The sequence below is a fragment of the Nelumbo nucifera genome, chromosome 3 (assembly GCF_055504915.1).
Source record: "Nelumbo nucifera cultivar China Antique chromosome 3, China Antique-T2T, whole genome shotgun sequence".
Taxonomy (NCBI): domain Eukaryota; kingdom Viridiplantae; phylum Streptophyta; class Magnoliopsida; order Proteales; family Nelumbonaceae; genus Nelumbo; species Nelumbo nucifera.
Window position 1 is genome coordinate 32,889,138 of NC_142651.1, and position 14,647 is coordinate 32,903,784.

Below are 14,647 nucleotides of genomic sequence, written 5' to 3' on the forward strand. Positions count from 1 at the left end.
CTAAAAAAATACCATAAAAATTTGAACTTTGAGCACAATGCCAGTTAAGGGTGAGTGTTCGGTTTATTCGATAAAAATCGAATTAAATTAATCAAAATTTTAAAAACCAAATTAAAAATTAAAACCGATTTATAAAAAAAAAAAAATGATTATTTCAATTAAAACCAAATTTTAAAAATATATAATATATTATATATTATCAGGAGTATTTCTTGATATGCCATGAAATCCTCGGCACTTATGGGATTGAAGTGAGCTCTATAGGATGAGAATAATTGACCAAAGAGTGTTGGCATGACATCTGAACCAGTAGATTGAAATGTGCATTGATGAGAGGGAGATAGGGTAGACTTACAAATGGGTTTTAGGAATTTAACAAAAAGTTGATGTTTTAGTAATTTAAAAAACATATCAGAGATGCGACGATAAGGGAGGTTTTAAGCAGTTGTCAAAAATTTTAAAAATATATGTAAATAATAAGAGACGAAGGATAAAATTAGTCAATTTCCTAAACCATAAAAGTATTTTAAGAGAGAGGATTGAGTGATTTATGCAGATTCAAAATAATGGGAGAGAAGAAGAAAGGAAGAGTGGAGCTTACGTGGTGTGGAGATTCGTTCATTTTGGAGTCCAATGTGCTGAGAGAGGAGTATTTCAAAATTTAGAATGGTTTTCCTTTCCCAGTGGCTAGCAAGGCTCAACGGATTCCCAATTTCCGACTAGCATTAGAATCTAAATATAGTACTCATAAATTTCCTCCACACCCTCCTCGCAATCCTTCCAACCTTGTATTGTATTGAGAGCATCGGTTGGTCGCATGTGTGAATTGAGAATTCCTCCCATATATGAAGTCGAGTACAGAGATGTTTCCATTGCACGGTTGCAAATGTCGTGAATACGGTGTGAGGACTAACTCCCAACTCCTTACACTATCCCTCATATCGCCTAAACCTCTACAATTGGAAATAAGGTTTAAAGTAATAATACAATATTTTCCGATACGGAGTGTATCATATTCCTAGTGATAGTGATGGATATGGGATGTCACAATTGGGTACACACCGATATAGAAGCGTTTCTATGCCTAGTTTTATACTGTTTTCCATCTTTAATAAAAAATAAAAATTATAATTATAATTATAAAACTGGAATAAATAATTCAGAATTTAATTTTTGAAAAAGCTTTAATAAAAACTAAACATTTTAAAAGTTAATACATTTTATCTACCTTAAATAAATGATTTACATATTTTATTTTACACATAATTATACACAATGATCAAAATTTTGTTATACGGTATATGCCCTTAGCTCCAACCAGATTGATGAACCTTTTGACATTTATTATAAATGAATAAAGTACATATTTGATTCATGTTATATTGGTGTATTTCTGTGTAATACCCCTTAAACTGGACACTTATGAGACTTGTGTTAGTTTAGAATCTTTATAGCCGTTAGATAGATCTGGGGAGATTTATTCTACCAAGGTTGACACTGATGTGCTGCCAAGTGGGTTGGGGTGTGGCTTGTCTCAACTGCCAAGGTGAGACATTAAGCACATGCAGTGTGGATTTATTTGGAACTCTAGAACCAAACCAAATTCCAATGATGCCCTTGACCTTGGAGACAAATTGGCAAAACTGAAAAGTTACACCTGACCCCTAGACTCGATTATGGTACTGCATTAGGTGTCGAATTAGGCTGCCTTTGATATGCCAATCAGTGAGATCCTTAGAAGGGGTCAAAACCTAGGTATGTTGGGGTAGTCTGAGAATTCATCTGAGTGGGTGATTATAGTGATAGAATCAGCCCCTTTGTCAGACAAAGTGAATGATCGGGGAGTGCACTCTCTGATGGAAACCTAAACTGCCGGTAGTTAATTTCAAACTTGTTGAAATTTGTTTTGCAAAATATATTTATATAGATATACATATATATTATAGTTTCACAAAGTGTTTGCAAAATGTTTTAATTCCCGAGATTCATGTGAGTAGAGAGTACAACACTGTACCTTGCAGTCGAGGGAGAGGTCCTCTCTTGTCAAATAGTGTTTGATCATTAAGGGCTGAGAAGTTAAGTGTAAGACCATTTAGGGATGATGAACGTGATGGGCTAATCTCACATAAGTCTATAGTCCTTGGGCCTTCATAAGGTGGCTGGACCCATGGACCATTTAGTGTAAACGTTGGGCCTGTTAAGAGCCCATGTTGATGGATTCAGGGGTTCACTATCTTTGGCAGTGAATTCGGCCAGGCCTTGTAACAGAGGCTAGGCTGAACCCATATATGGCTTTTGTGGAGATCAATGCTAGGGTCTCACGCTATATAAAGAAAACCAAACTATCCAACATTTAAAGGGAATGTGAGTTATGTGACTAAACGGGCCTAAAGCCCATTTCGAATTGGGCTTAAGTTAGTTAATTAAAAATGGAGTGAATTCTACTTTATAATCATATTAGAATTAGCTAAAGGATAAGATAAGTTTTATCCATTTAAGAGTCTAGATCCAAATAAAGATTTGGATCAATGAACTCTTTCTTAATTGGATTAGGAAACTAATCCAAAGATGGTTATAAATAGGAGGGCGAATTCTTCTTTATGAAATAATTCTTTCTGTAGTTTTCTATCTGCTATTACTGCCTTACCCAATTCGATTTCCACTATCTTGGACTGATCAAGAATTGTTCGTGATTCTGATTCTTGCTAGAAGAGTTAGATATGAATTCATGCTCACATTCTTGCGTGATCCTTGTTGAAAGATTGTGGTTCTTATTGAAGAACCTCTTTGATGATCCTGCTTCATCCTAAGCTGTGTCATTTTCAGTGGAGACGGGATTTGGTACCCTTTTGGGCGTGAATACCTACGTCGGGAGGAGCTTCTTGTGTGGATTCGGTATCAGATATTCCTCTCCCTAATCTTGGTTTCAAATTTGGTCTTGTTTGTTTTAAGAAAGATCCTTGAAAAATGAAGTTTTCTAAAACTGGGAATAGGATTCCCAAAAGAGAGAAAGGAATTTTTGAAATTTTGCCCAGCTACCCTGGATGGTTCGGCCATCCATTTGATGGATCTCCCTTTCCTTCAAATTTCAATACAATACACCCCATGTTAAGCTTATCATATCATATCTTTTGATCCTTGTTATAATTGGTTATAGGTGATTTTAGGAACCCACTTTTAACCATGGTTATATATATATTAGTACTTTGAAACATGGTTAGATGTTAAAAATAAAACACATATTTATTATTTTAAAAAGAGTTATTGTAAAAGTAATAAATTAATAATTTTTTCAAAAAAAATAATAAAAATTGAAATAGAGTGATACAATAAGAATGTCAAATGGGTGGAATCCCAAAACACTAAACCAAAGTTCAAAGTATCGACCAGGTATTAGTACTTTTTTTAGGTTTTATTTATTTGATATAGGTTCAAAAAGGTCAGTTTAAGGCCCAGCTACCCTCTGAACCAGTGTCTGACATGATACAACCAATGTTTAAAATTTCGATATGATACGCCCAATATGGGGCATATCGTATTGTATCTTTTAAAAACAGATACATGATACGCATGGAAATCGTGTGTATCATCTTTTTTCATGCATATTGGACCCGCATCAGGGGCGCATTGGGGCATATCGGAGGTGTATCAGGTGTATCGATAGCGTATTGACGAAAAAGATACGACCAAAAACTGAAAAAAAAATAAAGGGGAAAAGTAAGATTCTTTCACCCCCGAAATGACTCTAAAACTCCAAACCTCCTTATTCCTAGAGTGCTAGATTTGCAAAATTTTGTAAGAAACAAGTATTAATCATTATTTTTTTTGAAGATTTTTCAAATTTTGAAAAAATATGGTAAAAAGTAGGTATTGTTTTTCAATTTTTTTATAATATCTCATGATTTCTTTTTTCTTGAATGTATAAATTTATGTTAATCTACATTTCTTACATCCAAAATCACATTTTTTTTGTGTTATCTATAGATTTATGGAAATTTCATGAGATATTTGGGGAAAATATAAATTAACAAAAAATTTGAAAATATAATTTTTTCTCTGCTTATAAAAGACTAAATATGTTTTAGATCTATAGATTTATCTTTCATATCCATAGAGCAATTGAAATTTCTTCTTTAATATTCTTTTTTGATTTTTTATATTTTTAGAATAAAAATAAATAATAATTAATTATATTTTATCGTTTGATCACACCAATTGAAATTTCTTCTTTAATATTTTTTATTTTTATATTTATAGAATTAAAAAATAAATAATTAACCAATTATATTTTATCATTTGATCACAATGATTGAATATATTATAATTCTATGGATCATCTATTATATATTCCACAAAGCAATTGAAATTTCTTCTTTAATAAATATTTTTTGAATATATTATGTAATGTTTATTTATTTTTTATATTTTTTGAAAATAAATAATAACTAATAATTATTTAAATAATAAATAATTATTAAGTATATTTTCGCTTAGAAGTTGTGTTAATACATATTTTATGGTTGGATAAGAGAGTTGGTTTTTTTCCATCCCATTAAACATTAAAACTTAAGAATAATAATTTATAAATTATAGTTAAATATAGGATTTTTAATGAAATTATAATTAACTACAATATATTTCTTCATAAAACCATTAAAATATATTAATTTAATGTATATACACCTTATTTAGGTCTTATATTTAGTGTTGTTATGTATTTTTATGATTTATTAAAGTATTTATAATGTTTCAAAACGTATCTATGCGTATTTTAGTTTTTCTCCGATACACATGCATATCCAAGACGTATATCGATACATCTCTTAAAATTGCCTTTCCGATACACTTGACGTTTTTGATACTTTAAACCTTGGATACAACCCCTGGTGGGGTGTATCGGTAAAGCCATCAGCACAATACGGCTGATACGTATCAATATTTGAACCTTGCACTAAAGTATGGTAGGGGCATATAAGGATCACCGATACGATACGAATCCGCTTATACACTCCGATACATTGCAATAATTCTGATCCTTGTCACTAGCAGTTGCATGATTATATTATGATTGGTATGGATGATAGTTAAAGGTTTGCAGATTATTTTCCATTTCAGATGATTATGAAAGGATTAAATGAAAAAAAAAAGGAAAGAACACAATTCTATCAACTCAAAATTTTCTATTCCATATTTCTTCCAAAATGTAGCACTTTGATGGGACATGTACATATTTAGATCTACCGAAAACTGAAAAATGAGAAGCACTGAAACCTTCTTCTAATTTCAGTTGAAGCAGCAATACTAAAAATACTTTTTTTTTTCCAGCCAACTCTAAACATAAACAAATTGGCTAGATTGCAACAACAAAAAAACAAAAGCTGAACGAACAATTAAATAAAGATAGCAATAAAGCAAGGTTATGAACTACATTATCCTCGAGCTGTTCCTCCTTCCCCACCATTTCTTCTTAGCCTTCTCGTTGTTTCCTTCCTCACTTCCAAGTTTGTGCAGGATCACCTTTGTCTCCCGCAATCTTGCCCCATAATCCTTCTTCCAAGCTTCAAATATCTGCTTCAGCCTTCTCAGTTCCTGGTCTGGATTTAAACTTGCCTCAGCCTGCCCTGATTTCACCTCCACCAAAAACTTAGCATCATCACCAAATACCTGGCTTCGTTGTTCAAATTCTTCTGCCAATCGGCTTATTACACTCAGACCTGCACTCATCTCTCTTTCCAAGAATCGGGACCCAAGTCTCAACCCACTGTTCTCCCTGCCCTTGTTACTGTTGCTTCCGAGATCCCAGCTGTATGCTCTGTCATGAGCCACAGTGACTGACGAACCAGAACTTCTCTCAGTATCATCAACTGCAAGGCTCTTCCTTGCAACGGACAGGCTGGATTGTAGGGATCTCATCTGCTTTTGCCACACCTCTTCCATGGATTTCATTTTGAGCTCATACTCAGACCACCTGCTCTCATACTGCTGGAGCCGCTGATGGAGAATGTCATTTTCCTCTTCTTTTTCACGAAAAGCAGCCTCTGCCTTCAGAACTCTGCGTTGTAACTCTGCAAGGACTGATGCCTTGACAAGTATCTGCTCTGGTTCAGAGCCCTGCTAAGGAATTTGAGCTAGCTTAGAATCATGAATGTGAAAAACACTAAAACGTGCAAAAGAAGGCATAGAGCAAAGACTAGATGACAACAAAATATCCTATGAAGTGCAAGATAAATTTGGCTTGGACCCAAAAAATCCTATACCCAACCTCAAGGATCAGCTCAGGGTTTTATGCAGTCTCATGCTGACCCTGGCCTTAGGCCAACATTCAACTCAATTGGATGGCTCTTACACCTAACCCATAGGGCAAGGTTCAAAAAATTGTTACGTATCCCGATACGCCCCTACAGAGGGTGTAGGGGTGTATCAGGGTTCTGACCAGTTCATGGGGTGGAGGAGCCTTAAACCAGCCCCCCTAAACCGGTTTTGGAAAAAAAAATTAAAAAAAGTACCGATATGCCCCTACCGTCGTATCGGGCATATCGATATTTAGAACCTTGCCATACGGTTCCTCAGGAATGTAAAATTAGAGAGCAAATGATCCAAAAACCAGATGAGATGTCGATAAAGATTTCTACCTTTTTTTTTTCTTTTGATAAATGAGATTTCTAGCTTATTAACACATGGAAGATTGATTCTAAAACCTTGAGTGCATACTTTTTTACCCAAGGGAGAATGAATAATTTTCCTTCTGACCAATTACTTGGTCATACAGCTAAAAGCCATTCAGAGCTTGCACAGAGTTCTCTTAATTGTTCAGGCAAAGTCAAAGGGTTGACATGTACAAAGTAACATATAGTGCATCATCTACGCGTTATATAAAAACCAATTTGCAGAAAAGTAGTACCATGCATGATGTATATGCTGAAACAAACAACTTGAACATTTAAAAAACAGCACAAACACACATAATGATGATGAACTGATAATATAATGGCACTTCTGAAGTGGAATTAGAAATAGAAAACATGGATATGACTCAGAAATTCATGGAACAATCAAAATTTAGTAAAGTAAAATTTAGTGCAGTATATTGCAGATGATTAAAATATGAGCATCAAGAAATACCTTTGTGCCTTCAAACTTCTGGGTTGTGTTCAGCAAACCCACATCTCCCGAACACCTTCTAACTAGCCAGCCACGAATAACTGCAAAACATGTTTAATATGAATCATGAATAGAACTTGACATGATCCCTGAAACACACTATCACAAACATGTAATAAACAGAAAATGTCTTGCTTTTCTGGAGCTGGACCTGATACATAATTCTTGCAGCACTGTATGGCATCAAAGGAAAACACTCAACATTTAGAAGTAATAATGATAAAGAGGCCAATGGTGCTGTCTTTTTTTATTCACCAGAAAAATTATTGCAACCCATGTTACAGTGGTGGTGCTTTCTGTCAAATTTTTCTTATTTTTGTTGAAAAATGATTGATGGATAAGATGCAATGTTGGAACATTGTCTGGAACATTGGAACTTCATCCCGAAAATAGAATCAATGTGGATACAAAATTGTGGGTAAGTCATATGTAATAGTGTCTCATTTGAGAAACATCACCTAGTTAAAGATGATGAATGAAAAAATCCTTCAAGAAAAAAGCGGAAGACGGAAATACTTTTGCATCAATCTCAGAAAATGAAGAAGATGCACCACCGGTTGCAACTATGGTAAAGATGACTTGGATGAGGATAAAGTAAGCTATCAATGTTTGCAATTTGATTTGAATATCAAGAGCCTTGCTTTGTTTTTAATTTAGATTTTAGTGGAGAAATTTATTCTGCTATTTTAGGCTTGATTGACATATTCAATTTTTTGTAATATTAGTTATGTCTTGTTTACCATGAATATGAGGCAGCTCATTCAGTGATGCAATCAATGTTGCCATACTTGATAGAGAACATTTTGGGTGGCTGGGCCATGGATCAAACAGTTCAACTGTCCAGTTTGACCATTCAAATGAAGTCATGAAATTTAAAAAAAAAAAGTGGAAATGGTTCTTGATTAACTTTTAAAGCTCTTTTACATCAAAATAAGAGTAAAACAATAAATATTAGAGGGTGACACATCAACACAAGTAAATGGAGTATTCTGACCAGTTCCCGGTTCTTGTGGTCCAACTGTCCAGCCTGATCCAAGTCTGACCACATTCGATGCAATTGCCATATTCTAAATTGAAGATTCATGGTTTATCAATTTTTAATTCATAAGTTGATAAAAAAATATCCAGGTGGCTTGGTAGGCAGTAAATTTGATACATTGAACTAAGCATGTCAGCTTTAGGTTGTTAACAGGAGTTGGGCTGGCGTGATCTTTATCTAATTCAATCCTGAAACAGACATCATCTCGTTACATGATCAATCTGAATCCCACCCCTTGGAGTTTAACAAACCTATATGCATTTCAAAACTATAATTAAAATGAGACATATTTGATCTGAAAAAAGAAAACCAAGTTAAAATGTTATTAATTAGTAATAATGGTTGAAATAATGGTTTGAGACCATTATGTGTATAAAGTAATGGTTTATGTTCCAGTAGAATACAACGCCATGGTTGGCCATCATAATGCACTTGAGAATAATTGGCAAGTCCAGTCAGAGATCTTCGGGCAAAAGGTAAATTAAAGTCTTACCTGACTGTATCAATATTGATGCACAACGAACATTGATAAATTTTTTCCTAGCAATCCTGCCTTTTATCTGTTTTTGTATGACTACAGCAGCTCTATGATTTTGTACAAAGACTGCATATTCCTTTCTGGTTTTCTCTCCACGGACAACTGCAAGGATATAGTGATGATATTAATTGCCCAAATGATAATAGAGAACCCTAAGCACCATTTTGCCATTACTATACCGTTCAATTGACCTAATCAAAATAATAAAAGTTGAAAAAGACAATACATGACTGCAGCATGACAATTCCTCTCCTAAGCTCCTTGAGATAACAGCGAGCTTTGTGACCTCTGAAGCAGCTCTGAACTCGTAAAATGCCATGGAGAGTACGATTTCTTGTATCCTCGAGCACACCAATCTATTGATTGCAATATTTGCAAAATGTTTGGTCAGAATTTTTCTGATTAGAAAAACTTCACTACGTCTTTACATCTTCTGCAGTTCTGGCCACAAGGGCTTCTATAGGGAGAAGGAATGTGAATCTTGGGGAAGCCAATCAAACTAATGAAAGTATGAGTTTTAGTTCAAAAGAAAGTTGAATAATCACTAGTATAATAGGCTCTGGATCACAATGGATTGAGTTGTCCTTAACTAAACAATGTTAGGATTAGAGAGTGAACAAGAAAAAGGAATATGATATTCTGTGATCCAAACACATGAATTCCAAAGTATGAAAATAGAACCACCGATCAAAATTTATAAGACCATCTTAAAAAAGATGTTATGCATGAGTTAGCTGCTATAGAGACATGAAAATTTAGGGTTATTCTCATTCCAGATCAGGGAAGTCTAAAAATAAGCTGACAAAAAGCTGCAGAAAATGGGACAAAAGAAAAGGAAGAAAGAAACAACTCATCACAAGAAGGTGAAGTTTTTCATGGGTCCTGTCAGGGAAGGAAACTCCAAGATAGAGAAGCTAAAGCTGTGAATCTTCAAATTAAAAATTTATTTATACAGAAAACCCTAGTAAAGAACAATAAGCTACCTGGCCAGTTCGGAAAAACAACTTTGTATAGCCAACTTGATACATCTCAGGAAGAATATTGAACTGGTGAAGAATTGCAACTGAAACACTGAGTGGATCTTGTGAAGCAACACTCTCCAAAAGAAGAAAACCATACCTAATACAGATAACAAGAGAGGGGAAAGCGATTGAAAAACAGATGCAAAACTATGGAATACCTCCATCTTAAAGCTATATGTCTGTGTATGTATATATTGTATGTATGTAACTGTACCTTCTTGCAAACTTTTGGTGAGACATCCTGGTAGGATAACCAGATCTTGATATTCGAACCACCTCTAGGACTCCACAACATCTTAACTGCTGCAACACAAGTCCTTGATCATATATTCCAGGGCGTTGCAAGTTGTTGGGCTTGATACAGCGTATGAAGTGTGGTGTTGTATTCTCCAACCGTTTCATCAGTTGAAAAAGTTGACCCTAGATGAAAATGAAAGATCAATCATGACCATGTGACAACATTTTTTTGGTATTACATATTACACATTATAGGGATGGGGTGTGGACCAATGTTGTAAGACTTGGACTGGACTAAAAACAAGAATGCTCCACAGGTCATGGTTTTTCCGGTTAACTGGGTGCCTAGCCCATTCAACTCATGAAAACCGTCATTTAACTGGGACCTGGAAAGACCACTGTTTCCCAGTTTTCACAATCCAACCAATCTGAGTCTTACAAAATGGTGGAGACAGAACAGGGTGCATGTGAGGTTCATTAACCATGTGACATAATTGATAGTGGCAATCTGAAGCTGCAAAGTTTATTAGCTTAGCTAAGAGTAGTCAGATGTTCCAGCTTACATTTTCTTATTAGTTTGATTCCTTTTATTTTAGTAGACAGGGGGAGCTATGCCTCTTCATTGTCAAATCTAAGGGTAAATTAGTTGGTCTATCTCTTATTACTAAAGAGGGGAAATGCAGGATCTAGGATAGGTCGAACAGCCTACAAAAATGATATAAATGTCTCTTACCAAGGGACAATGCAGGAATAGGTGAGAAGTGGTTTCTCTTCTAGCTTCACACAGCACACAGGAATCAGATTGAATGTTTAATCCTTTTCTAAGGAGGTTATTTCCTTGTAAGACATCTGTCCAAATACCACAGACCACATTAAAAAGCTAATTTTGAAGGTATCTGAGGACCAGACCTCTTTGTGGGGGGGAAGTTTGAATTCTGGGACAAAGCTGTTTGCAAAAGGATTTTATAGTGAAGCTCTCTGAATTTTCCCAGCTCCAGCATCTAGCATCTGCCTGGTCTGGTCTGGGGATATTCCCATTCAGCAAATTAAGTAGGCAACCAACTCATCGGTTCCCCAGTCATCAAGGTTTCTTCGTAAAGCAAGGTGCCATGACACCACTCCATCCTGAGAAACATTCATTTCAGTCACTCTAGCATTCCTATTTTCAGCCAACAGAAATAAGGAAAACTCTTCATCAAAACCCTTTCCACACACCACATGTCCTTCCAAAAACTGACTCTTTGACCATTTCCCACCTTCAGATAATTACCTGAAAGAAATTTATTATGATGTTTCCTTGCACCAAAATTTTCTAGGATAATTTGCCTCCAAAGGAGGTGTGGCTGTATGCTAACCGCTAAAACCATTCAGCAATCAGGGTAATATTCATCTCCTTCAACTTCTTTACACCAAAACCCCCTGCTTGTTCAAGTCTGCACACTTGGTCCCATTGAACTAGATGTATCTTATCTCTTCCTCTCTACCCTCTCCACAGGAAGTCCCTTTGGATTTTTTTCAGTTTGTCTGCAACAGCTGCTGGTACAGGGAATAGGGATTAAATAATAGATAGGTTAATGGGAAAGGGTGCTTTCCAGCAAGGTTTTCATTGTCCCAGCTGAAAGGTATCAACATTTCTAGATTGCCTGCTTTGTCCTGATAAGGAGAATTCTGTCAAAAGCCTTCCAGCCCTTAATTAATTTGAATTAGCTAAATGTGATGGCTGTTCAGTGGGATGCGGAACCAATGATAATATTCCATGCCAGTAATAAATTCATGGGCCCCACTGTGAGAGGTGTGGGTCCCATGTATTTTATTACTGGCATGGAAAATAATTATTGGTTCCACAGCCTGCTGAACAGCCATAGTATTTGGCTAATCCTTTGTCGCCTTTAATATCTTGTCATATTTGCTGAACTACACAATAAAAAATGGAAGAAAAAAAAAAGAAAGAAACAGAACCATATTTATAATATTTGAAATTATATTTATAGTGATAATATGGGTGAATTTGAGATAACAACTTCAATTATATTACCTTGAACTTTGTCGCAACGCTCAGCTTTTGGGAATCTGCTCCCCCTGATTTGTACAAAGGACCCACCACTGGCTTCTCAGATTGAATAAGCATATTGGAAGCAAATATCTGGGGGAGTCGGCATGTGCAAGAAGACAGAAGCTGAATAGAATCTAAATGTAACAGATCCCTGTTTTTCTCCAAAAACCCGCTAGTGTCATATGTAACCTGAGTAGGTAAGAATTAAATTATTAGGTTTTAACATTCAGGCACCCAGGAAAGCAAACAAAATAAAAGGAGAAACTCTAAAATATCCATCAGGTAGAAAGTAGATGATCACAGTAGTAATTTGGAAGTTTAAATGTAAATGGTATGTTAGTATTTTCCATTATTTGGAAGTTTAAAGGTCCATTAAGAAGAATGGGCATGAGCCCTGTAAGTATGCTGCAACAAGGTCAGAACAGCAAGAGAAAGAAGGAAAAAATAAAAAAGGAGAGAAAGAACTGAGATTGGCAAAGAGAGTGTCTGATGTGCTTAGGAGAGACTTAGAGAACATAATCTCCCCTAAAGCAGTTGGCCTTTTGTTATCACAAGAACATCACTTACATAAATACCCCTGTTTATGTAAAAAACTGGAAGGATCATCCTTATTTATCGATCGGAAATCCCTCTTCTACCCTGCTGCCTAAATACATAAAGTACACTCTCCTCTCAACAAGCCAATTTACTGTTTTCCTCTCAACTCACAATGTATTTAGTATCCCTATAGAGTATTCTAACTGTCAACACCCCTTTCTCACATACTCTGTTTAAACAAATAAGAAAGTCGCAAACTGTCTCTTTTCTTTTTTTGCTTTTTCTTTGATGGAAAACTGTAAGAGTTTATTAACATATAGTGAAAAAAAAATGAGATGTACAATGTATTCAGTATCCCTTTAGGGTATTCTACTGTCAACACCCATTTCTCACATACTCTGTTTATACAAATCAGAAAGTCACATACTGTCTCTTTTCTTTTTCTTGTTTGATGGATAACAGTAAGAGTTTATTAACATATAGTGAAAAAATGAGATGTACAATGTATTAAGTATCCCTTTAGGGTATTCTGTTGACACCCCTTTATCACATACTCTGTTTTATACGAATCAGAAATCCAGAGTACAACTAAAATCCATGAATCCACTGACATCTGGCCACCTTCCCATAAGCTAATTGCATACCTCCCTCATGAAAAATCTGTATTTCCATTATCCTTCCATTCTGTTCTTTAGCCAACCCACTTTTTTCTTCTTTTCTGCCTTTTATCTTTTCTGTGTTCTTCCCTTTTATTCATATTTTTTCAGTCTAAACCTTCCAAGTTCTACCACCAAGATTTCAGCATGCTTGGCAGTCACGCATGGAAGCAAGATGCGGCTGTGTGAATATAGTCCTGACAAACCCATATCAAATGCCAAACTTTAAAGAAGCAAACACAACAAGATAAAACCAAGAAAGTAATCCAATTCACATAATTTTGTATTGAAAAATATATGTTTACATCAAAAAAAGTGTTCAAGTGTCCCTTTCTCTCTCAAACTATAGAAGGATTAGTCTTAACATACAGCACAAAAAGCACAAGTAATATTATTAATGATACTTTAAATGGTTAAGACATAGTCACCATTGGTTCCAAAATTTTACCTACAGAATTCTAGATTGTCAGTTGCTTGAAGCCCAAATTTTCCAGTAATAGCATACTATTGAATTCTCTAAACTTATCCTTCATCAGATTGAATTTAATATAAGGTGGCCATCCACTGAAGGTAGTTCCTAAATCCAAGAAGAATCTATCAGATGGTGGCACTAGGGAGGCAATACTGAGTTCCTAAAGCATGGCATATTTTTTCCTCTTGTTTGGCATACTGGAAATCAATCAAAGGATTAATAAAAGGTTCATTCCTTTGTTAAGCATTATTTAACCTATATGGTGATCTTACTTGGTACAGTACAATCTGGCTGATTCACCTATTTTTTTGTCGGCTGGTTTATTTACCAGTTCTAGGTTTGACCTGTCATTGCCCAATTGATTACTTCACAACCATACCCAGCATGACGTTCATTGATCCAATCCAACACAATCCATTCGATTGATATTCCCTTAGGTGGAATATTTATCCTAACCCATGCAATATGACATTGCCTTATGCCTTCTATATATGTCTTATTGTCCACCTAACGTAAAACTTAGGTTTCCCCATAATGAAAGAGTCTATTATGGATCAGATGACAACCTCCCCTGCATAATGAAGGACACTGAAAGCTCTGCCTCGTTCTCCTCTGAAACAAGAATTAGAATTCAGATGCTGCTTAAGTTTGTTGGCAAATGTCAAGTCAGTTCCATTTGGAAAAGTTGACTCCTCGTCCAACAGAGACAATAATCCCAATGGTTTCTGCATGAAAATTCAGGGAATGAATGTTAAATGCAATGAATCATAAATAATGAAATTAACTAATCATTTAACAGGGAAAAAAACTAAGAATTTAATAGAAAAGCTTCAGATGGATTAGCATGCCACAAAGTGAAAGCATAAGTTTATTATTTTCATTTCACTTCAAAATAAATAAGTTTAATGTTTTTTTTTGTGGTTTTATTGGAG

At 35.1% G+C, this 14,647-nt stretch overlaps 1 protein-coding gene across 1 annotated transcript in view; it reads right to left on the reverse strand.

Annotated features, from left to right (window-relative positions):
- Nucleotides 1-5,160: 5,160 nt before the first annotated feature.
- Nucleotides 5,161-14,647, reverse strand: part of LOC104591935 (myosin-1-like) — a 37,853-nt gene continuing 28,366 nt past the window's right edge. The window contains exons 16-23 of the mRNA XM_010251094.3: nt 14,282-14,440; nt 12,033-12,239; nt 9,975-10,180; nt 9,722-9,857; nt 8,965-9,094; nt 8,694-8,840; nt 7,123-7,202; nt 5,161-6,111 (exon numbers count right to left, since the gene is read on the reverse strand). Of these exons, the coding sequence (XP_010249396.1) occupies nt 5,425-6,111; nt 7,123-7,202; nt 8,694-8,840; nt 8,965-9,094; nt 9,722-9,857; nt 9,975-10,180; nt 12,033-12,239; nt 14,282-14,440 (1,752 nt within the window). The 3' untranslated portion in view covers nt 5,161-5,424. The remainder of the gene's footprint in view (nt 6,112-7,122; nt 7,203-8,693; nt 8,841-8,964; nt 9,095-9,721; nt 9,858-9,974; nt 10,181-12,032; nt 12,240-14,281; nt 14,441-14,647) is intronic.